Source organism: Mustelus asterias, chromosome 9 (assembly GCF_964213995.1).
Source record: "Mustelus asterias chromosome 9, sMusAst1.hap1.1, whole genome shotgun sequence".
Classification (NCBI taxonomy): domain Eukaryota; kingdom Metazoa; phylum Chordata; class Chondrichthyes; order Carcharhiniformes; family Triakidae; genus Mustelus; species Mustelus asterias.
Genome location: NC_135809.1, coordinates 78466185 through 78490875, shown reverse-complemented (window position 1 = coordinate 78490875; position 24691 = coordinate 78466185). Strand labels below are relative to the sequence as shown.

At 46.1% G+C, this 24691-nt stretch overlaps 1 protein-coding gene across 4 annotated transcripts in view; it reads right to left on the bottom strand.

The window, feature by feature from the left end:
• ldlrad3 (low density lipoprotein receptor class A domain containing 3) overlaps window positions 1-19922 on the bottom strand; it is a 125951-nt gene extending 106029 nt beyond the window's left edge. Inside the window, exon 1 of one of the 4 annotated variants that reach the window (XM_078220391.1) lies at window positions 19483-19922. In XM_078220391.1, coding sequence (XP_078076517.1) covers window positions 19483-19588 — 106 coding nt within the window. In that variant the 5' untranslated portion in view covers window positions 19589-19922. The remainder of the gene's footprint in view (window positions 1-19482) is intronic. The other 3 variants (XM_078220388.1, XM_078220389.1, XM_078220392.1) reach the window with 3 other exon arrangements.
• Between the last annotated feature and the right edge of the window lie 4769 nt (window positions 19923-24691).

The window sequence follows — 24691 nt, the reverse complement described above, 5'->3', positions numbered from 1 at the left end:
ATAACAGAGCCCAACCTATATACAGCACATTGAATAACACCATTCAGCAGATATAGTGAATAAAATAACAATGCCATCCTTACTGATCTCCCCATTCTATAAACTTCACTCTATCCAAACTCTCATGCTCAAACCTTATCCAGGCCAAATCACTTTTGCCCTCACTGATCTACACTGTCAGTCCTAATTCATTTTGCTTTGGCTGTAAATACCTTCACGGCCTCATTCCTCTCCATCTCTGACACATTCTCCAGTTTTATGGTCCCCAAACCTCTGTTCCTTGTTTGCTTCCCTCCATTCTGCCCCTTTATCAATAGGAGCTGTACCATCAGCATCCCAGGTTCCACTCATTGAAATTCCCCTTCCTGGACCTCTGCTCCGCCATCTCCTCCTTTGAATCTCTTAGTGTGCAATCCTGTCACAATGATGTGTATGCTCTAACTGTAAGTGAGAGCGGATGTTACAAATTAGGGAAAGTTAAGGTATTAAGTTTAAGTTAATTTATTAGTGTTGCAAGTAGGCTTACATTAACACCGCAATGAAATTAGTGAAAATCCCCTAGTCACCACACTCTGGTGCCTGTTTGGGTACACTGAGGGAGAATTTAGCATGGCCAATCCACCTAACCAGCACATCTTTCGGACTGTGGGGGGGAACATGAGCACCCAGAGGAAACCCACGCAGACACGGGGAGAATGTGCAGACTCCTCACAGACAATGACCCAAGCCGGGAATCGAACCTGGGTCCCTGGCGCTGTGAGGTAGCAGTGTTAAACACCATGTCATCTGTTATGGTTCAGGTCAGAAACTCCAAAGTTATTTTATGGAGCCTACCTGGATTATAAGTTTTGCATCTTGAATTTGGCTAGGATAAGCCAAATGCCAGATGTTTCACTTCAGGTATGATTCAAACGAGGGAGCTTTTATCAAACAAAGTTTATTTAAGAATATAGTTAACATGGATAGTAAGAAAATTGGCAAGAACTTTTATCAATTACAAACAAGAAACCAAACAACCACTATAATGTATAACCTTTAAAGATATATAAAATGTTCTAATCAAACCAATTCCATAGACAAAAGACCCTTTTCACAGGTTTAACCCAGCAAAGACTAATGCTCACTTGATACTGGACTTGAGTCCTTTGGATGAATGCTGTGGATCTCCTGACACTCAGAGCAGTTAGAAGTCAGAACAACAGGGAGAGACTCTGGTCAAAGCACCAACAGCAGATTCTCCCCCTCAGAAAGGCAAGACCTTGCTTCCAGCTAACCAGCAGAATTTCCAAAACCAGGGAGAGAGAGAGAGAGACTGCTTTCCAGCTTGATGTCCCTTCTAAAACTAAAACCTGCAGCTCCAAACTGAAAATGAAAGAGCTGCAGTCACCTGACCTGCCAACCTCCTAACAATGCAGGGAGAGGGCCATACGGCAGGGCATAGTTTACAATTGGGGGAGAGGTAATTATGATGCAATCAGGCAGGAATTAGGAAGCATAGGATGGGAACAAAAATTGTCAGGCAAAGGCACTAATGATAAGTGGAACTTTTTCAAGGAACAAATACTGCGTGTCCTTGATAGGTATGTCCCTGCCAGGCAGAGAGGAAATGGCCGAGTGAGGGAACCATGATTCACAAAAGAGGTGGAATGTCTTGTCAAGAGGAAGAAGGAAGCATATGTTAGGTTGAGAAAACAATGTTCAGTTGGCTCGATTGAGGGTTACAAGTTAGCAAGAAATGAGCTGAAAACGAGGCTTAGGAGAGCTAGGAGGGGGCATGAGAAGTCCTTGGCGGGTCAGATCAAGGAAAACCCCAAGGCTTTTTACTCTTATGTGAGGAATAAAAGAATGACCAGGGTGAGGCTGGGGCCGGTCAAGGACGGCAGTGGGAATTTGTGCATGGAGTCAGAAGTGATAGGAGAGGTGATGAATGAATACTTTTCTTCGGTGTTCACCAAGGAGAGAGGCCATGTTTTTGAGGAAGAGATGGTGTCACAGGCTGATAGGCTGGAGGAAGTAGATCTTTGGAGGGAAGATGTACTAGCAATTTTGAATAAACTGAAAGTTGATAAGTCCCCTGGGCCTGATGAAATATATCCTAGGATTCTTTGGGAGGCAAGGGATGAGATAGCAGAGCCTTTGGCATTGATCTTTGCGTCCTCACTGTCCACGGGGGTGGTGCCAGAGGACTGGAGAGTGGCGAATGTGGTTCCTCTGTTTAAGAAAGGGAATAGAAATGACCCTGGTAATTATAGGCCGGTTAGTCTTACTTTGGTGGTCGGTAAGCTGATGGAAAAGGTCCTTAGAGATAGGATTTACGACCATTTAGAAAGATGCAGCTTAATCCGGGATAGTCAGCACGGATTTGTGAAGGGCAAGTCTTGCCTCACAAATTTGATAGAATTTTTTGAGGAGGTAACTAAGTGTGTAGATGAAGGTAGTGCAGTTGATGTCATATACATGGATTTTAGTAAGGCGTTTGATAAAGTCCCCCACGGTCGGCTTATGAAGAAAGTAAGGATGTGTGGGATAGAGGGAAGTTTGGCCGATTGGATAGGTAACTGGCTATCTAACAGAAGACAGAGGGTGGTGGTGGATGGAAAATTTTCGGACTGGAAACCGGTTACCAGCGGAGTGCCACAGGGATCAGTGCTTGGTCCTCTGCTATTTGTAATTTTTATAAATGACTTGGAGGAGGGGGCTGGAGGGTGGATCAGTAAATTTGCTGATGACACCAAGATTGGTGGAGTAGTGGATGAGGTGGAGGGCTGTTGTAGGCTGCAAAGAGATATAGATAGGATGCAGAGCTGGGCTGAAAAATGGCAAATGGAGTTTAACCCTGACAAATGCGAGGTGATTCATTTTGGTAGGACAAATTTAAATGTGGATTACAGGGTCAAATGTAGGGTTCTGAAGAATGTGGAGGAACAGAGAGATCTTGGGGTTCATATCCACAGATCTCTAAAGGTTGCCACTCAAGTGGATAGAGCCGTGAAGAAGGCCTATAGTGTGTTGGCGTTCATTAACAGGGGGTTTGAGTTTAAGAGCTGTGGGGTTATGCTGCAACTGTACAGGACCTTGGTGAGACCACATTTGGAATATTGTGTGCAGTACTGGTCACCTCACTATAAGGAGGATGTGGAGACACAGGAAAGAGTGCAAAGGAGATTTACCAGGATGCTGCCTGGTTTGGAGGGTAGGTCTTATGAGGAAAGGTTGAGGGAACTTGGGCTTTTCTCTTTGGAGCGGAGGAGGTTGAGAGGAGACTTGATAGAGGTTTATAAGATGATGAGGGGGATAGATAGAGTGAACGTTCAAAGACTATTTCCTCGGGTGAATGGAGCGGTAACTAGGGGGCATAACTATAGGGTTCATGGTGGGAGATATAGGAAGGATGTCCGAGGTAGGGTTTTTACTCAGAGAGTGGTTGGGTTGTGGAATGGACTGCCTGCAGGGATAGTGGAGTCAGAAACTTTAGGAACATTTAAGAAGCTATTGGATAGGCACATGGAGTACTTCGGGATGATAGGGAGGAAATAGCTTGATCTGGGTTTCAGACAAAGCTCGGCACAACATCGTGGGCCGAAGGGCCTGTTCTGTGCTGTTCTATGTTCTATGTTCTAATGCAGAATCATAAAATCCCAAAGTAAAAATAAACAAACCCCCATTTAAGTAGCAATAAAAGGACCTCAAGACGCGCTGGTGCCATAATGAAAAAACTGAAGAAAACATGATTTAGAAAAAAAATCTCTTAAAGGTACACTAACATCACACACTGTGCCGCCCCATTATTCTTAAACATAAAGAAGAACTGTGTGGAGGGTGGGCAGAAGGGTGGAAGTCGGTAGCTATGTTTGCTGGAGATTGTGAATAAACTGATGTTATGGAAAGCCTAGCTCCAGATATTTCCTTTATTCAGTGAATTATAACAAAGTCCTCCTTAACATTTAATACCTTAACCAAGCTTTCCTCAACTCTCCAAATCTCTCCTTTTTTGCACATTCTATTTTTCTCACACTTCAGTGGAGAGGATATTTTTCGATGTTAAAGGCCCGAGATAAACAAAAGTTGTAAAATACAAGCCAACCTCGACAAAGAGCAAGACACCTACTCAACTAAATTAAGACTAATACTTTATACAGTATACAATATCAAATACAGTGTAAAACACAGCACACCTTCTATATAATACAGAAAATCTCCTCAATTCAATCGTAACATCCAATCCCTCCTTTCTAGAGCATAATGCAACTCATCGTCAATGACTCAACCTCTAAGGGGTGAGTGTGTGGTATAATCCAACCTATACAATGTAAAACCGAGGGCAGCCTCTGGATAGAGTATATCACATTCCAATTTGTACAAATAGTCTAACAGAGCCCAACATATATAAACAGGGCAGAATTCTCCCAATTTGATGCTAAATACGATGGAGGGCAGCTCCAGAAGCGTCTGTCCTGCTGATGAGAAGAACGCGATCCCACGCCAGATTCAGCATTTGGAACCTCATTAGTTATGTACAGACAAGTTCCCCTCCGACTCTCCTGGTGAGCCAGCAACTGATGCATTTCCCCCACCCGCAGCTGACGGGTTTGAAGGTCTCTGGTGCTATTTTTAAATGTCCAGCACACTCGTATCACACTCTCCAGCCCACCTATCTTCACCAGACCGTGCAGGGTATCTGGAACCCAGGGGGAAGGGTTAACAGCCTCAAGAAGGCAGCACCAGCTTTTAGTACGGCCTTGTTCAGGGAGCTTGGGCCCACCAGCATGCCCTCTATCCCAGGGAAGGGTCAAAGAACCACATCAGCCTCACCTCTCCAGTTTGGAAAGTTGTTGCCCAGGAGGTCAGTATGGCTGTCACACACCCCTGCAGCAATATCCAGGATCTGCTCTGCCATGGTAAGTCCTCTCTCAGCTCCCAGCATAGCATCATGTAGTCAAACGGCTATTCGCTTCACGGATCTCACACATTCAATCTCAGGAAATACATTTCAGCACTTGCCGTCTCAACAAGACTTTCACAACACCACCATCTCATCTGTCTTGTTGCTCAATCTCCAATCTCTATCCTTTTTGAGGCGGGCTCACTACTTACAGGAGATCTGTGATTTACCCAACCTCTGGTGGGCACCATCAGGATCTAGGTCACATGGGGACCAGGCACCTTGTCCTCCCTCCAGGTGCCCCATCTCCTCCAGGAGTCATGTCGGACCCCTATGACACCTCCTGGGAAGATGAACGTTAGCCAGACACTCCTTTCAGGACACCCCAAGTTTATGCCGCTGCTCATAGTCCCTTCTGCCTGCGTCCATACCAACTCCAGCAGGCCACACCAACAAGGGTGTTTCTGCTCCTGAGCAGGAGACCCTTATGAGACTGGGCCCCTCCAGAGCCACCAGTGTACAACCGCCAAGGTCATCACAGGCATCAGGGTGCAGCTGGCTGCCTCTGCCCTTGCTGCAGTTGTCAAGTTGTGCAGTGATAGGGGTTAGGAAAGTAAAAAGGTTTAGCTGTCACCTCAGGATCATGGGTATTCTATCACTGTGAATAAATTACATTCTTTTAAAAGCCATTCCATGAGAATGTGAATGTTTTGATCAGATGAAAACCTTTGGGTTTGAATTTTTGCAATGCTCTTATTCCGATGTTCAACCTCTCCCACACTCAGAGATTAAGCACCTGGGAGTGATTGAGGAGGTCAGAGTCAGGGCAACTCCCAGGGAACTGTGCACAAACGTGTAGGATGTGCTTTCTATGGTCACTTCCAACTGCACATTGACAGAATGGAAGCCCTTGCGGTTGATGAACCTCATGGGTATAGCCTATGCTCCCTGAACTCTTGGTGACCCAGAGATAGCTGCAAACCTCATGAATCTCTGTGCCTGGTGATCCTCATGCAGAATAAAGTTCACATAATGATGGGCCCTCCTGTTAAGGGCATTGGCCACCTCCTGAATGCACCAATGTGTTGCTGAAATGCCACACAGATCACCAGTTGCTGCCTAAGACCCAGAGGCAAAGAAAATGAATGCTGCTGTCGCCTTCAGGGCCACTGGCAGGGGGAAGCCTCCAAACCCATGTGGTGTCAGGTCTTCTCGGGGCAAGTGGCTTATGTGATGGACCAGATCTCTGGACAATGGCAGCCATGCCCTGTACTGCCTCTCACTCACTTGCAGAAAGGAGACTCATGGACAAGTGTCATTGCTGGTCGTCTCTGCAGTCTGGGTCTCTGCTCCTCAGCCTCTTGTTGATGCCCCCGCTCCCCCTGGCCTTGTCCCGCATGCAGTGCCTCCTGCTGGAACTGCACATGCAGACACCTTTCCCTCTTTCAAATGAGGATTTGTATAAAAGCTCCCTGCCCCACTGGATCCATTCTCACTTTTAGCTCCTCTCTGTAAAGAGATATTGAAGACCAGAATAGATAAAGGGTGCTGAATACAAAGGTGTGAACGAGAGACCTATGGGAGAAGTCGGGCAAGTTAAGCTTTGGCACCTTAGATTGGATTGCTCCCTCAAGCTACCTTAGCCCTGGGACTCTAGCACACGCGGGACAGGTGAGCAGCATTCCATCCCACATGTGTTATACCTGTGGCAGGTGTGAACCTGTGATTTTCATCATTGAACCAATGTGGCTCTGAACTCCACTCATTGATTTGTCATAACTATGAGCACTTGTTTGCTCATGGTGAGTGAATGGAATCTGTTTGGCCACTGATACCCAGAGTCCAATGCCGGCATCTCCACACCCCAGTCCAACGCCGGCATCGCCACATCATGGCCACTGATAAACAGCCTTCATTGTTAAGCTGTGATGGGATGGCAGAATTGATGCAGCTGTTCCCCTTCACTCCCCAAGGCTGCATTCCTGTCTTCCGCTATGTAACATTTCCAAATTTGACACACATCAATTGAACTGTGCCTATCCCTTTCAGAGAGTGAAATGTGAAATTTGGCTTGCTGTTGCTTCCTGGGCAATGGAGTATGCCTCTTGTGTAACTGACCTGGACCCTGTCCACTGTAGAGGCAACAACAAGTGAGTATGAATGCCAAGAAAGAGCCCCAAAGCCCCGCTTTGCAGTTCTCCCACATCTCATTCTACCCTTCCCAGACGTAACCAATCTTACTTCTGACTTTGGAAGGTGCCATTTTATTTGAGTGTCCAGATACTACGTTTCTGTGACAGCATGGAGTTCGACCCTCCCTCTCTCATTGACCGCATGCTTTTGAGTTACCTGGAGCCTCACAATGTGCAGGTGGAGATGCCACCTGTTATTCCCCAGCCTCCCCCACTACTACTGGATCTTGTCATTGTGGGATAGATATTGCACAGCACTCCTTGCACATTCCCCCCCCACCGCCTCAACGATCTTCGTCTGGCCACCCCCACTACTGAGCCCATCATCTCTGAGTGCCCAAGCCTCACGTGGACCTGTACCCATCCCGTTTCAAGGCTAATTGCACCGTCACTTTAGGGTCCCTGCCTGCACGTGCCTCACCCTCCACCCACCCGCCCCCCCACCCGCACGCAATGACAGTTTCACATAACTCCCCTCCTTACACGATCCCTACCTACAGGTTACAGGTGCCCCCATGACCCTTGCCATACCCTCACACCAACACAGACTCTGCCACACCCAGAGACATCAGCTGTAGGACAGCTGTGCACACCAAGCTGTACATTTTACGTTTGAAGCACGCAGCTCTTACCCCTCCATGCAGCTGGGGTACACCATGTTTCCAATGTTTGCACCATCTGCATGCCCGCTGCGCTCTTCTGCACTGTCTTCTTTCTCTGACTTCAGACTGAGGTCCACATCACCCCTGCACTGTCCGACATTTATGACTCCTTTCCATTTCTCAGCAGGAACTTCTACACCCTCTGATTCCTGCCTGCCAGCCCTGAACTTAACTAGGAGCCTTGACATAATTCCAATTTCCAAAAAGCACTATGAACAGTAACCTTCATGCACCCATCTATTGATCTGTCATCTGCATTCATCCCCTTCAAGTGAAAGGTGGCACAGTGGCTAGCATTGCTGCCTCACAGCGCCAGGGACCCGGGTTCAATTCCCGGCTTGGGTCACTGTCTGTGTGGAGTTTGCACGTTCTCCCCGTGTCTGTGGGGGTTTCCTCCGGGTGTTCTGGTTTCTTCCCACACTCCAAAAATGTGCAGTTAGGTGGATTGGCCATGCTAAATTGCCCCTTAGTGTCAGTGGGACTAGCTGGGATAAATTTCAGAGCTTATGGGGATAGGGCCTGGGTGGGATTGTGGTCGGTTCTGACTCGATGGGCCAAATGGCCTCCTTCTGCAATGTAGGATTCTATGATTCATATGATGGCCCCTAGGTCCCTCGTTTGCATGCATTTCAAGCAGCCATGTCAGGGTCCAGTTTCCCTTCTCTCGGTCTTCCCTCTGCCTTCCATTCATCTACTTCATCCACCTCCTTATCCCTCTGTCTGCCATCATGAGCCCTTGTCCTTAACTCAACCCCCCTTCATTCTACATTTGCCCCCCTTATCTTCGTCTGCCCACCCCCATCCTCCTCCCTCACCTCACACTCCACCCACGGTCAAACCTTAGACCTTTGTTGTTGTGGCTGCATGAATCCCGCAGCACAGTGCTGTCCAGATACACACTGGTGCATGGCACCAGGGGGAGTGAGATCCTTAATAAAAGCAAATTACTGCAGATGCTGGAATCTGAAGCCAAAAGAGAAAATGCTGGAAAATCTCAGCAGGTTTGGCAGCATCTGTAAGGAGAGAAAAGAGCTGACGTTTTGAGTCCAGAAGACCCTTTGTCAAAGCTAAAAGGCATAGAAAGTGGGAGATATTTATACTGCAGGGTGAGGGAATGAAAGATGAGTCATAGCCACAGAAACCAGGGGAAAAGTCTGCTAATAACTGTCCACAGAGAGAATAAAAGGCAGAGAAGCTGTAAGCTGTGACAGATGGAGATGTTGGGGGATTGCGGGGGGGATGGGACAGAGGTAGAATATAGAAAAGAGGAAGTGGGTGGGGAGAGAAAAGGTAAGGGAAGGGGGATGAAGTAGGGGGAAGGAAAGAGTGGGGGGGGGGCGGTTATAAATATCTCCCACTTTCTATGTCTTTTAGCTTTGACAAAGGGTCTTCTGGACTCAAAACGTCAGTTCTTTTCTCTCCTTACAGATGCTGCCAGACCTGCTGAGATTTTCCAGCGTTTTCTCTTTTGGTTTGGAGGGAGATCCTTGTACTCCCCAACCTCAGGTGCAGGACTGATTCTAATTGGTGACACAGGAGGGTCCATGGGTCCAGCAGCACAGTGCTCTCCATGAAAACCAGCTCGGCATAGAGATGGGGGGCAGGAATGGGTCTATCTGGCACAGTGGTGTATCAACAGCAGAGCAGCACTATGGCAGGTAGGCGTTGCATGTTGGACTCATCTCAAAGTCTCTGGCGAGCTGATGACCGCCTTTCGCATGTCAGCCTTTACCAATCAGGTTTGACGCTGATGTCATTTCCTGCTGACATGACACTAAACTGAAAGGCCTGATGGGACACCAGCAGCAGCTGTTTTAATGAACATTCATGAGATGAACATGAATGTAAATGACATTCGCAACACGAACCAGCGGGAAGACCGACCCACCGTTAACCTGCCATTGGGAAAATTGCAACGTGCTTTTGCGCCGGCTTGTTTCCAACTTTTTGTCCCTCACCAGATTTTCCACGTCCACACACCAACAAACACACCGCGGGGTGGTTTCGGAGAATTCTGGCCAAAGTGTAAATCATAACTCAACCCTATATAAAGAAAACCAGCCTCTTCGGCTTGTATCGGAATTCAACCTATATATGGTGCATAACAGAACCCAACCTATAATGTGTATGATGCAATCCAACTATTATACAGTGTATATCAGAACCCAACTCACGTACAGCACATATTGCACCCCAACCCAAATACAATGCATATCACATCCCAATTCATATACAGTGTAATACAGAACACAAACCACACACCATGCATATCAGGACTGACGTATACACAGTGTACATCACTCATCTCAACCCACACAGTCTCAATCACAAATGCCAATTCACATAGTATATATCATCTTCTAACCCATATGCAGTGTATATCATAACACAACAAGCCTTAAGAGTGTTTGATCAATATTTTCAGGAGTTTTGTTTATATTTTGGTCCCGCTATGTGGTGGTGTTACAACAATATTTAGCACCTGCCTTCAGCCATTCTGTTTGCACAGCTTTCATTGACTCCGTCTAATAGTGTTTTTCCTCTGCCCAGATTTTATTTCTGCCTCATGTTACATACATGCCTGATGATCCTAAAATTACCTAGAAGATAGGAAGGATGGGACAAGTGATCTTTGCTCATCCTCTCCCATGTGGCAATGTTGCATGCCAAGTGCCACTGAAGGTTCATGTATGTCAAGTTTGACTTGCAAAGAAAAAACTCCTCAACCAGCAATGAGCAGCAGCTGCCAGGATGATTACCACCACCTCTGAACATTTCACCAGAGAACTTGCTCTATTTATGGAATTGTATTACACAGGAATCCACTCAGCCCATCATACCTAGGCTGGTTTCTTGGCTGAGTTATCAAATTAGTCCCAATCCCTGCCCTTTAACCAGAACCCTGTAATTTCCTCCTTTTCAAGTAATTAGCCAATTCCCTTTTGAAAGTTACGATTGAATCTGCTTCCACCCAGTGATCAGGCAGTACATTCCAGATCAAAATAATTCATTGTTCATTCCTTTTTCATTTATTCTAACCTCTGGTCAAACAAAAGCAATGTCATCTTGACCGTATTTAAGTTCAGGTCAAATGTTTTGCTTCCTCTATAAATTTTGTTGGTCAGACTTTTGGCGACATTCCTACTTCCAGCAATAACAGCAGCGTCACTGGCAAATTTCACACCATTTAACATCTCCATTCACAGCATCCAGATTCCTTACAATTGCAGCTAACATTACTTTGATACACTTGAGAAATGCAACAGCCTTGCGCTACTTCAACCAGTAAGAAGTTTAATAACACCAGATTAAAGTCCAACAGGTTTATTTGGTAGCAAAAGCCACACAAGCTTTCGGAGCTGCAAGCCCCTTCTTCAGGTGAGTGGGAATTCTGTTCACAAACAGAGCATATAAAGACACAAACTCAATTTACATGAATAATGCCCTGTTTGTGAACAGAATTCCCACTCACCTGAAGAAGGGGCTTGCAGCTCCGAAAGCTTGTGTGGCTTTTGCTACCAAATAAACCTGTTGGACTTTAACCTGGTGTTATTAAACTTCTTACTGTGTTTACCCCAGTCCAACGCCGGCATCTCCACATCATGACTACTTCAACCAGCCAGACAACTCATATATGCTCACCCAGCATTTAGAAAATAATCATACACCGCGCAGGCTTACAACCCTATTTACATTCAGCTCACAGTTCCATATTATTGCTCACAATCTGTCTCTTCAGATCTTGTCAAATACTTGTCTGAAAACACTCTCAATGAGATATTGGTTGTTTTCATGGTATTTTTCAGATAGCTGCCTGAGGGTAAACAGATTGGTATACTTTCCCTCAGTTATAGCTCAACCCATTCCACCAAGAAGTTAATGATCTTTTTATTTGCAATTTGATTACTCAAGACTGACAAATACTTTATCAGTTACGCCCAAGAGGCTAATTCCGGAGTAGACTTTACACTAGTTTTTATCTCCTCTTTTGAAATATTGTTCTTTCCATTCTTTTCACTGTCTGTAGGAAAATGTTCAGTATTCCATATTCTATTGTAGATTGTGGCTGTTTTCCCATTTGCCCAGGTACCTTAATGACTTTGAACTTAATATGCCATTTACAATCTATGCCTCACCAACCTTTCCAATTGGTGGAAGTCCTCCCTCCCTTCATTTTCTCCTTCCATCCATTGTCTTGTTGAGGCCTTTTTCACCTAGGCAACCTCATAACAATTTGTATGCTAAGAGAATTCCAGTGAAGACCTTCTAGTTAAATCCTTTTCCCTTCTCTTTTTGATCTGTTTCTACTGTTTTATGGTGCTTGGCTTTTCATCTGGTTCATTCCACTTTCTTCCCCATGGGCCTTTTTAGGTCTCACTGAGGTCTGAACAGATTGACTGTCCATAATAAACAGTTATGGTTCCTTGGGTCTAGAATGTCCCATGGTGACCAAGATGTGGAGATGCCAGCTTTGGGCTGGGGTGAACACAGTAAGAAGTCTCACAACACCACGTTAAAGTCCAACAGGTTTATTTGGTAGCACGAGCTTTTGGAGCACTGCCCCTTGGTGTTTGCTACCAAACACCACAGCACAACTCCAGGCTGACCACTCACCTGATGAATGGGCAGCGAATGGTGAGTGAAAGTATGTGCCCCTTTGGCGGTGTACTGTTGTGTATGGGGGCGGGGGGGCAGGACTGGGCTGGTAAATGGCTGCATTGCCCATCTATGTACCCTAACAACCCTTCACTGGCCTGTAATTTCAACCTCTGAAAAGCTTAGATTTGGCAGGGGAGGGTTGTGGAAATCATCAGGGAGAAAACCACGGTGACACTACCACCGAATTCAAAACAATCCACATGAGTACATTACTTGTCACAAAATTTCCTAGAAACAACGAAGTTGTCGGGAAATAAGGTTCACATGCCACTAGGTACAGAAACAGTTCAAACCTTGTTCACAGGTATCACTGGGTGTTCAAAAATAAACTTGCATAAATGCTTTCATTTAAGAAATTTTCAAACATTCATGAATGCCTTTCTAAGCAGAAGGCCATATCGATCACACCATTTTCTCCAACAACACCTCTCTGCAGATTTAAACACATCAGCGAGAAATAAATGAGCAAGCCACTAGATAATGTCTAGCAAAAAAAAGTCCAGTCAATATACAGAATTCAAAATAATCAAATCATTATACAGCATATAAAACAGCCTGGTCAATATACTGTGTATTAAATTACCTCAGTCACTACACAGAATGCAAAACAACCAAGTCGCTATACAAAGTATAAAAGAATATCTTTTATTTATTTAGCAGATCTAACATAATATAATGTTCCAAGGTGCTTCACAGCAGCAACATAAATCAAAAATTGACAGCAAGCCACATAATGAGGTATTAGGGCCATCAGGTCCCGAAGACATGAAAGAAATCAGAAACTGGTTGAATCAAACCATTTTTTTGCTCATTTAAAGAGTGGACATTGCTGAACCAAAATAATGGCTGCTACAGGTCACTTGATTCACAAGTTGGCTACAGTTTCTGGAAATTTACAACAGCAGCAACGAAACAAAAGCTCAATCCACGTCCTTGTGGAATCTCAAACCTCTCATGGTAATGACACATTGCAATCAACAAAACCTGGAATCAGGAGATGATCCATCTCCCTATCCTGGTCCTATAACGAAGGGAGTGCCATCAACGTTTATTATATTTGCAGAGGTGCTATTGGCCACTGTCTCCTAAGGGGAACAATGGATTTTGACCAGAGGCACAGAAACTGCTCGTCAGCCTGCAAGTGATTCATTAAAATGGGCAACATCACATGATCTAAGCTTCTGGCCTTTGGAAAGTTTCAATATTACATTTCCAGACTCACAACTCAGTCTACTGTTTAAACTCCAGCCTGCAAACATCACAGCACAACTCCAGGCTGACCAACGGTCTATAGCAAGTCTCTGCTTCTTCGAAGCTTGCTTCTCTAGAAAAGGCCTGCCATTGCCTGTTGAAACAGATGAAATCTCTGTATACCAACCTCATCTCGCTGCGTCACCATCAACTTTTAAGGAATTCTGGAATTCCTGCTTCGGCTAGCTAGGCCCGCCAGAACTGTAGCTCCTTAGTGAAAGAACTCTCACTGGACACTGACTTTCTGGATTCTGGCAATCACATGAACTGATATCCACAGCTGGAACTTCCCAGCCATTCAGCTGATTGGATTTTCCAGTCCTGTCAATGGCGCACCCCTGCCATGGGTTCCTGGTATCATGGAGTGGATTCAATGGGAAATCCCATTGACAGCGGGGGGACCAGAAGATCCCTGTGCCAGCGAATGGCACGCCACCTCCTGTCGCGTGAAACACGCAGTCGGAAGCCAGAAAATCTCACCCAGTACCTGTGTTTTTTTTCTCGTAAGTATTCACAGTTGTAAAAACCCCTCTTTCCTATCTTCTTATTGTGCGCTTGTGTGTGTGTGTGTATGTCTGAATTTGCGACCATTCCTCGGGTTTAAATGTATGAATAAACAATATTTCTGATTTAACCCTAAAGAGAGTTTGCTGCAAATCGCTTTCAAATTAACATCACAAATAGGGGGTTTAGGGAAACATGCCACAGCCTATTCCAAAAATAAAAACAACTCTGCTTGCAAATAGCCAGCAAGAAAAATAATGGAGTTCAGATTGCCTCACTGCCCTGTCCTTAACAGGGGAGATGACTAAAGGCTTGATCAGAGAGATATGCTCTAAACGGTGTAATATGGAAGAAGACAAGGTGGAAAGGTTTAGGAAGAGAATTTCAGGGCCATGCAGCTGAGGGCCCAGCCAATGGTGGAATGATTAAAGAACCGCAAAGATCTTGGAGACTTGTGTGGTTGAAGGAAATTACAGAAATCCGGAGGGGCAAGTCCATGGTGGAATTTAAAAACAGCAATGAGAATTTTACAAACTGGGGTTTGGTTCTTGTTCAACTCGAGTGTTTGGGAGGGTTCCAGTGGGTACATAGGACTCAGAAGCAGGAGTAAGCCATTCAGCCCCTCCAGCCTGCTCCGCCATTCAACAAGATCATGGCCAATCTGGTTGTGTTTCAACTCCACTTTGCCCCCCATAACCCTCGACTCCCTTGTCTCGTCTTTTTCCATTTTACACTTTTGTGGCCCTCAGTCAGCGGATGTTCCATTCGGAAAGCATCACATTAACATGGTCCACTTGTATTACAAGTTAGCATTTCAAATACTCCAGCTCCCCAAAGATAAGCCAACATTACATGGCCACAGTCTCCATGGCCCCAGGATCCAAGAGCTGGCATTCCAATCTGCGCACTGGGGTCACAGTGAGGTAAAGGCCACCTACCCCACCCCGCCTGAGACTGCCTTTCTGAAGAATGCTTTAAAAATCTCCTTCTTGCCCCTCGCTGTCCGGTTTGATAGCTCTATAGCAAGTTAAAGAATTTGAATTGGCTGAATGATGGCAGCGGACCTCAGTATAGGACAAAAAGGATAGATAAGTGACTGCTGAGGCTGATCTGCAACTGGAAGGTTCTGATGTAAACAGGCCAGGATGCAGCAGAGGATAAACATTTGGACAAGTTACTGGCTCAGGATTGCCTCTCCTTGCGTCTCCTCTCTGCCTCTGAAAAGCACTTGCTTTCAAAGGGGGTTGCACCGGTCTTTATTTGGTTAAGTCAGGTGCAGCGAACATGGGCAACCCTTCACCCAGCACTCAATATTGATATCAAAACTCCTAAGTCAAGCCATCAGAGTATTCTCATGGCACTTCCTTTGACTGCCCCACCCATCATATGGGAGTGCACCCTAGACACATGCTCTCAAAAAAAGTTCTTGTTTTGGTAAGCGAGTGTCAGGCATTCTGGCTATATGGCTATTAGTTAATCAAGAGCCACAGTAGATGAGGGAGGGAATTATAGAATCATAAGAACAGGGGTTATGGTGAACGGGATTTTATGCAAGCAAGGAAATGTCAGCAGCTTCTTGAGCTCAAGTTTACAGGCTCAATCTCCATACAGAAAATAAGGCAATCTATAAACTACTATGTAATTTTAAAGTAACTTGGTCACCATACAGAGTATAAAATATCCAATCACTGTACAAAACGTAAAATAACCCAGTGGGGTGAATTCTCCCGTCCCGCCCGCCACAGAAATCGTAGTGGGTTCAGGGCAGATCATACAAAAGTCCATTGAAGTCAGGTGGGATTTTCTGGTTTTGGGGGAGCACGGCTGTAAAATCCCGCCCAGTGTCTATATAGAATATAAGATAACTGAGTCACTACATAATGTAGAAATGACCAATGTCTATACATAATGAGTCATTATACACTACATGCTACTGTGCATTAAATAACCCAGTCATTATATAATGTAGAAAATAGCTCAGTGTCTAGTTAAGAGTCATATACATTATATATTACTGTATATTAAATAGCCCAGTCACTATATAATGGAGAAAATTACCTAGAGTCTACAATTAGAGTCAATAGAAACATAGAAACCTACAGCACAAAACAGGCCCTTCGGCCCCACAAGTTGTGCCGAACATATCCCTACCTTTTAGGCCTACCTATAACCCTCCATCCTATTAAGTCCCATGTACTCATCCAGGAGTCTCTTAAAAGACCCTATTGAGTTTGCCTCCACCACCACTGACTGCAGCCGATTCCACTCGCCCACCACCCTCTGTGTGAAAAACTTCCCCCTAACATTTCCCCTGTACCTACACCCCAGCACCTTAAACCTGTGTCCTCTCGTAGCAGCCATTTCCACCCTGGGAAAAAGCCTCTGAGAGTCCACCCGATCTATGCCTCTCAACATCTTATATACCTCTATTAGGTCTCTCATCCTACGTCTCTCCAAGGAGAAAAGACCGAGCTCCCTCAGCCTATCCTCATAAGGCATGCCACTCAATCCAGGCAACATCCTTGTAAATCTCCTCTGCACCCTTTCAATCTTTTCCACATCCTTCCTGTAATGAGGCGACCAGAACTGAGCACAGTACTCCAAGTGGGGTCTGACGAGTGTCTTATATAGCTGCATCATTATCCCCGGACTCCTAAACTCAATCCCTCGATTGATAAAGGCCAGCACACCATACGCCTTCTTAACCACCTCCTCCACCTGCGGGGCCGATTTTAGAGTCCTATGGACCCGGACCCCAAGGTCCTTCTGATCCTCTACAGTACTAAGAGTCTTTCCCTTTATATTGTACTCCTTCATCCCATTTGACCTGCCAAAACTACGCATTTATCTGGGTTGAAGTCCATCTGCCACTTCTCTGCCCAGTCTTGCATCCTATCTATGTCCCTCTGTAACTTCTGACATCCCTCCAGACTATCCACAACCCCATCAACCTTTGTGTTGTCGGCAAACTTACCAACCCATCCCTCCACTTCCTCATCCAGGTCATTTCTGAAAATGACAAACAGCAAGGGTCCCAGAACAGATCCTTGGGGCACACCACTGGTGACCGACCTCCATTTAGAAAAAGACCCATCTATACCCACTCTCTGCCTCCTTTGGGCAAGCCAGTTCTGGATCCACAGGGCAGCAGCCCCTTGGATCCCATGCCCGATACATATATTAACACACACACCCCTCGGTATGAGGACTCTGAATGTCCCTCTCAGCCCTCTGACCTCCATCTTGGGATCGTGAGCCCACCTGATTGATTTCCCCCCTTTCCCCATCCCTAATTTCTAATTTCTCTTGTAGGTCTGGTCAGTAAAAGTTCCCTCTACATGTTATTCTTTACTCGTGCGATAGTTACGGCTCAAAGAGCAATCCAACATAGTGTTCTGATCAGGCTACTTTCAGTGATCATGAGATTTGTCTTGTGACCTAGTATTACTCTGACTTCTCCTATTCAAGTTTAAGTTAGAAGGAAACTAAAAAAATGTGAATGCTGAACTTCCGAAATAAAACTGAAACACGTACCTAAGATGAGTGAACTTAATTCAGAAATGTTCCTTCACAAACTATATTCAAACCAGTAATTATAATCCTCAACATCTGAAATCATCAGAAAATGAAAAATCACACTGTGTATGTGGTCTTTTGTTAGTTTCATTAAATCAATTTAATGAAAGCTGAGATCCCAGCCCCTAAAATGATGTGCCAATTTTACAAGTAGAGCACTACACACTTAAACAACTGGTGAACCTGGTCAAATAATGCATACAACTGTGTCATTGGTCGTGTGGTCAGGTCAGTGCATTCCTAAACTGTGATATCATACCAGGTCCATGTAGTATTCTCTATGCAACTGTACAACAACAGCGTGTATTTGTATAGAATCTTTGGACATGGGAAACGCCCCAAAGCACTTCACAGGAAGATTATTAGACAAAAAAAATCACATCATACCACATACTCAGATATTAGCACAGGTGACCAAAAGCTTTATCAAAGTAGAAGGTTTTAGGGAACATATTTTGTGTAACTTGCCATTAAATATCTGCTTGCTATAGTTTTGACTCATTCATCTGTATCTGATATATTCTGTTACTCTAACAGATGATAGTAGCTCAGTTAGTTACATTCTTGCCTCTGAAGGTTGTGGGTTCCAGTTGCACTGAGACTTGAGTGCCAAAGTTTTGGTTGACAATCCAATGCATAATTGGAAGTGTCATTTTTCGGATGGAATGTTAAACCGAAGGCCGCTCTGCTCACATATAAAGGATCCCAGGGCACTGCTTTGAAGAAAAGCAAGGGAGTTATCCCTGCTGTCCAGGTCAATATTTAATCCCTCAATCAGCATCACAAAAAACAGACTATCTGGTCATTATCCCTCCAGCATGTTGATTTGATTTGTTATTGGCACATGCGATGTTTGCTGTGAGCAAATTGGCCACCACATTTCCTATCTTGCGTGTGTCAGTTTATGTAATGAATAACAATTTATATGTACCTGTCCTGATAACTCACTCACTCCTGTCTAGATGTTGTTCTCAATGTAACTCATTGCTGCGGAATTGTTAACAGACTGTACAACACATTCCAATGGCTGTGTTCCTGTCCACATCCATGCAACTCCATCCAATAAATAGTATATTAACAGCACTCCCTCACTGTTTGGGAATTAGACTGACCACCTGTTCCTCAAACCACAAATATAATCCAGCAAACATCACTTTGTAGCTACTCTAGCAAAAAGTAAAGTGTTTGAGGGGTTGAACTTAATGGATGAGAGAAAATACTGAAGTTGCAGGTGAGCAAAAAGGTGAGAGTGAGGAGGGAGTTTTCAACAAAAAGCAGGTCACACATTCCCACACACTCCACACAGACACACACATCGACTACACACACTATTTATACAAAGACTTCATACAATCGCAACACACATACTTTACAGACATTTAATATACATCCACTACATACTTTATACCCACACCTTGCAGCCACACTTCACCCTCCAGTCCTGTCCCCTCTCTCTGGGAGGGTAACCCGCTGCTCAGGGACAGACAGGCGGCTCTGGCTGTGTTGGGAGCCGGGGCCCAGGCAGCAGCGGCCCGGCTGGATCAGCTCTCCCCGAGCTCAACTGCTCCCTCCCGGGGAAAGGCCAGGCCAGAGGGCGGAGGCTGAACACACTGCAGCCGAATGGTAAAGTGACAGCTTCCCGGGCCCCCCTCTCCCCCGGGGCGGACACCCCCGGCACCCCCCCTCTCCCCCGGGCCGGACACCAGCCCCCTCCCCTGGCCCTCTGGACACTCTCATCCCGGGCCCGGACACTCACCCACGGCGGCGATCAGCAGGCAGAGCGGCCACATGCTCCCCACACTCGGCGTCGCTCCCGCAGAAACTTTCCCAGGAACTCCGGCTGGGATCCCGGATCCCAACATCAGGCAGCTCGATCCCAGTGCCAGAAACCAACAGGCACCGCGGCTCAGCCCAGAAACAGAGTGTGGGAGAGAGAGAGACGGGGGAGAGTAGATAGAGAGAAAGGGACAGAAGAGTGAGAGAGAGAAAGGGACAGAAGAGGGAGAAAGGGATAGAGAGAAAGGGACAGAAGAGGGAGAAAGGGATAGTAGAGTGAGAGGGAGAAAGGGATAGAGAGAGAGGGACAGTAGAGTGAGAGGGAGAAAGGGATAGAGAGAGAGGGACAGTAGAGGGAGAAAGGGATAGAGAGAGGGACAGTAGAGTGAGAGGGAGAAAGGGATAGAGAGAGAGGGACAGTAGAGTGAGGGAGAAAGGGATAGAGAGGGGCAGTAGTTAGAGAGAGAGGGGCAGGGGATAGAGAGAGAGAGAAAGGGACAGTAGATAAAAAGAGGTAATGGCTAGAGAGAGAGGGGATAGAGAGAAGGACAGGGAATAGAGAGGAAAGAGAGAAAGGGACAGTAAATAGAGATAGGGAGGATAGAGAGAGAAAGGAGCAGGGGATAGATAAAGAGACAGGGATAGAGAGATAGAGGGAGAGAGGAGGATAGAGAAAGAAGGATGTGAATAGAGAGGGGAAAGAAAGAAAGGAACAATAAATAGAGAGAGAGAAAGAGACAGGGGATAGATAGAGTAAGAGACAGGGCATAGAGAGGGAGAAAGAGTCAGTGGATAGAGAGCGAGGCAGAGAGACAGGGGTTAGAGAGAGGGGGCGGGGGATAGAAACAGATAGAATAGAGAGAGATTTTTGGGGTCAGACAGAGAGAGTGCATTCCCCTTTTCTTCGTGCTCTGCCACTTTTCTTTCAGCTCATGTCCAACCCTTGTTGCTCCCAGTGATGCCTTGCCTTTATCTTGTGGCTTGTTGTCTTCTTGTCTCCTGGGCCTTTTTCTTATATATTATTATCCGTGTTAGTTTTTTCTTGTATGGGGTGGTGTATGGCGAGTACAGCACTGTGAAGAGAAGGGATGGGATGGGGGGGGCAGGGAGAGGACAAAAGGAAACAGGGTGATGATCTGCTTCTGTCATATTTTAGGTGGTTGGGGGGAGGTGGTTGTTGAGGTGGTGTGTGTTAGGAGGAGTGTTGGTGTTTCCATGTCTCCGGGGGCTGGGATGGATGTCCAAGTGGTGTGTGTGTTGGAGAGTTGTTTTTTTAGGGGTTTCTTGTCTGGGGAGTTTTTGTGTCTGTTGCTGAGTCGGATTCTGTTTTTTCAGAGAGGGGTTGGTGGGGGAAAGGTTTTGTTAGTGGATGGGCTACTGAGGGGGTAGCAGGTGGTCTACTGGGGGGGGGGAGGTCAAGAGGTGGGAAAAAAGGTCCTGGGGGTTTCCTGATAGGGATGTTGGTGGGTAGGTTGTTGGATGAAGGATGGTTTGTTGTCCTCCCCTGTCTTGGTGCTTTCGTCTCCGTGTGTGTGCCTGTTAGGGTGGGTGAGGTGAAGGGGCTCCCAGAGCTGGTGGGGTGGGGTGACTTTTTATTCTTTGTGGGTGTTTTATGTTGTGGTGGGCAAGATGTCGTGGTGTGGATTTGGGTAGTATGCATTGGATTGTTGTGGGGACACTAGCTGGCGGAGCACGTTGGTGTAGGGACATTCCCGTTTATTTGGATGGTTTATGGGTTTGGTATGAGGAAAGGTCTTTTGTTGGCAGTGCAAAAATTACTTCATAGACAATTTATCTGTTTATTTATTAATTAATTAGTGTCCACAGTTGGCTTACATTAGCAATGTAACGAAGTTACTGTGGAAGGGTACACCAAGGGGGAATTTAATATGGCCAATTCACTTAACTAGCAATCTTTGGAGGATGGGAGGATACCGGAGCGCCCGGAGGAAACCCACGCAAGCACGGGGAGAACGTGCAAACTCCACACAGGTAGAGATTCAAGCCAGAACCCTAGCCTGCATCCCTGATCCTGTGAGACAGCAGTACTAACCATTGTGCCACTGTGCTGCCCAAAGATGAATGGCTTACATGTCTGTCTTCTCACCATGCTGGCTTTCCTGCTGTCTATCGTGGTTCTCCCTTATTTGTTTGTCCTCAGTCCTTGGGGTTGATCTCCTGTGCCCCCTCCTCGTTCCATACCTTCTCCTCCTTGTTGTGGTTCCCTAGGGGTTAGAGAGAGGGGGCAGGGGATAGAAACAGATGGGATAGAGAGAGAGAGGAATGGATACAGAGAGCAATACAGAGAGAAAGGGACAGGGGGTAGAAAGAGCAGGTCAGAGAGTGACATGGGATAGAGAGAGAGGGAAAGGCAATAGCGAGAGTGATAGGGGATAGATAGGGACAGATTGAGAGAGGGAGACTGATAGGGGATAGACTGATAGGGGATAGACAGATAGGGACAGAGTGAGAGAGGGGGACAGGGGATAGAGAGCGAAGGAGAGTGATAGGGGATAGTGAGAGAGGGACAGAGTGAGAGAGGGGGACAGGGATTTGATTTGATTTATTATTGTCACGTGTATTAACATACTGTGAAAAGTATTGTTTCTTTCACGCTATACAGAAAAAACATGCCAATCATAGAGAAGGAAATGAGAGAGTGCAGAATGTAATATTATAGTCATAGCTAGGATGTAGAGAAAGGTCAACTTAATGCAAGGTAAGTCCATTCAAAAGTCTGACAGCAGCAGGGAAGAAGCTGTCCTTGAGTCGGTTGGTACATGACCTCAGACTTTTGTATTTTTTTCCCCGAAGGAAGAAGGTGGAAGAGAGAATGTCCGGGGTGCTTGGGGTCCTTAATTATGCTGCTGCTTTGCTGAGGCAGCGGGAAGTGTAGACAGAGTCAATGGATGGGAGGATGGTTTGCGTGATGGATTGGGCCACATTCACGACCTTTTGTAGTTCCTTGCAGTCTTGGGCAGAGCAGGAGCCAGACCAAGCTCTAATACAACTAGAAAAAATGCTTTCTATGGTGCATCTGTAAAAGTTGGTGAGAGTCGTAGCTGACATGCCAAATTTCCTTAGTCTTCTGAACAAGTAGAGACATTGGTGGCGTTCTTAACAATAGTGTCGGCATGGGGGGACCAGGACAGGTTGTTGGTGATCTGGACACTTAAAAACTTGAAGCTCTCGACCCTTTCTACTTTGTCCCTGTTGATGTAGACAGGGTAAGAAGTTTAACAACACCAGGTTAAAGTCCAACAGGTTTATTTGGTAGCAAAAGCCACACAAGCTTTCGGAGCTCTAAGAAACGCTGCAAGAAAGGATGTCCCGAGGCATGGTACATTGGGGAAACTATGCAGACGCTGTGACAACGGATGAATGAACACCGCTCGACAATCACCAGGCAAGACTGTTCTCTTCCTGTTGGGGAGCACTTCAGCGGTCACGGGCATTCGGCCTCTGATATTCGGGTAAGCGTTCTCCAAGGCGGCCTTCGCGACACACGACAGCGCAGAGTCGCTGAGCAGAAACTGATAGCCAAGTTCCGCACACACGAGGACGGCCTCAACCGGGATATTGGGTTCATGTCACACTATTTGTAACTCCCACAGTTGCGTGGACCTGCAGAGTTTCACTGGCTGTCTTGTCTGGAGACAATACACATCTTTTTAGCCTGTCTTGATGCTCTCTCCACTCGCATTGTTTTGTTTCTTAAAGACTTGATTAGTTGTAAGTATTCGCATTCCAACCATTATTCATGTAAATTGAGTCTGTGTCTTTATAAGTTCTGTTTGTGAACAGAATTCCCACTCACCTGAAGAAGGGGCTTAGAGCTCCGAAAGCTTGTGTGGCTTTTGCTACCAAATAAACCTGTTGGACTTTAACCTGGTGTTGTTAAACTTCTTACTGTGTTTACCCCAGTCCAACGCCGGCATCTCCACATCACGATGTAGACAGGGGCATGTTCTCATTTACGTTTCCTGAAGTCGCTGACAATCTCGTTTGTTTTGTTGACATTGAGGGAGAGATTATTGTTGCCGCACCAGTTCACCAGATTCTCTATCTCATTCCTGTACTCGTCATTGTTTGAGATCCGACCCACTACGCTGGTGTCGTCAGCAAACTTGAAAATCGAATTGGAGGGGTATTTGGCCACACAGTCATAGGTGTATAAGGAGTATAGCAGGGGGCTGAGAACACAGCCTTGTGGGGCACTGGTGTTGAGGATGATCGTGGAGGAGGTGTTGTTGCCTATCCTTACTGATTGTGGTCTGTGAGTTAGGAAGTTCAGAATCCAGTCGCAGAGGGAGGTGCCGAGGCCCAGGCCACAGAGTTTGGAGATGAGTTTCGTGGGAATAATAGTGTTGAAGGCTGAGCTGTAGTCAATAAATAGGAGTCTGACATAGGTGTTCTTGTTATCTAAGTGTTCCAGGGTTGAGTGCAGGGCCAGGGAAATGGCGTCTGCTGTGGACCTGTTGCGGCGGTAGGCAAACTGTAGTGGATCCAGGTAGTCTGGGAGGCTGTAATTGATTCTTGCCATGACTAACCTTTCGAAGCACTTCATAATGATGGATGTCAGAGCCACCGGCCGATAGTCATTAAGGCACGCTGCTTGGTTTTTCTTAGGTACCGGGATGATGGTTGTCTTCTTGATGCAGGTAGGAACCTCATATTGTTGTAAAGAGAGGTTGAAGATGTCTGTGAATACCCCCGCCAGCTGATCCACACAGGATCTGAGTGCACATCCGGATACCCTATCCGGGGCAGTCGCTTTCCGTGGGTTGACCTTCAAGAGAGCTGCTCTGACATCTACAATGGTGACCCCAGATACAGGTTCATCCAGGGCTTCCAGGGTGGAGGGAATGCTCTTGCTGACCTCTTGCTCAAAACGGGCGAAGAATGCATTGAGCTCATCAGGGAGGGGTGCGTTGGAGGCGGTGATTTTGCATGCCTTGTAGTCTGTTGTATCTTGCAGACCTTGCCGTAGTTGGCAGGGGTCGGTGTGGCTAGATTGGGACTCCAGCTTGGTCCGGTACTGTCATTTGGCATCTTTGATGGATCTGCTTAGATCGTATCTGGTTTTCTTGTATAGGCCAGTGTCGCCTGACTTGAATGCCTCAGACATGGACTTCAGAAAGCAGTGGATATCCCTGTTCATCCATGGTTTCCAGTTGGGAAACACACGG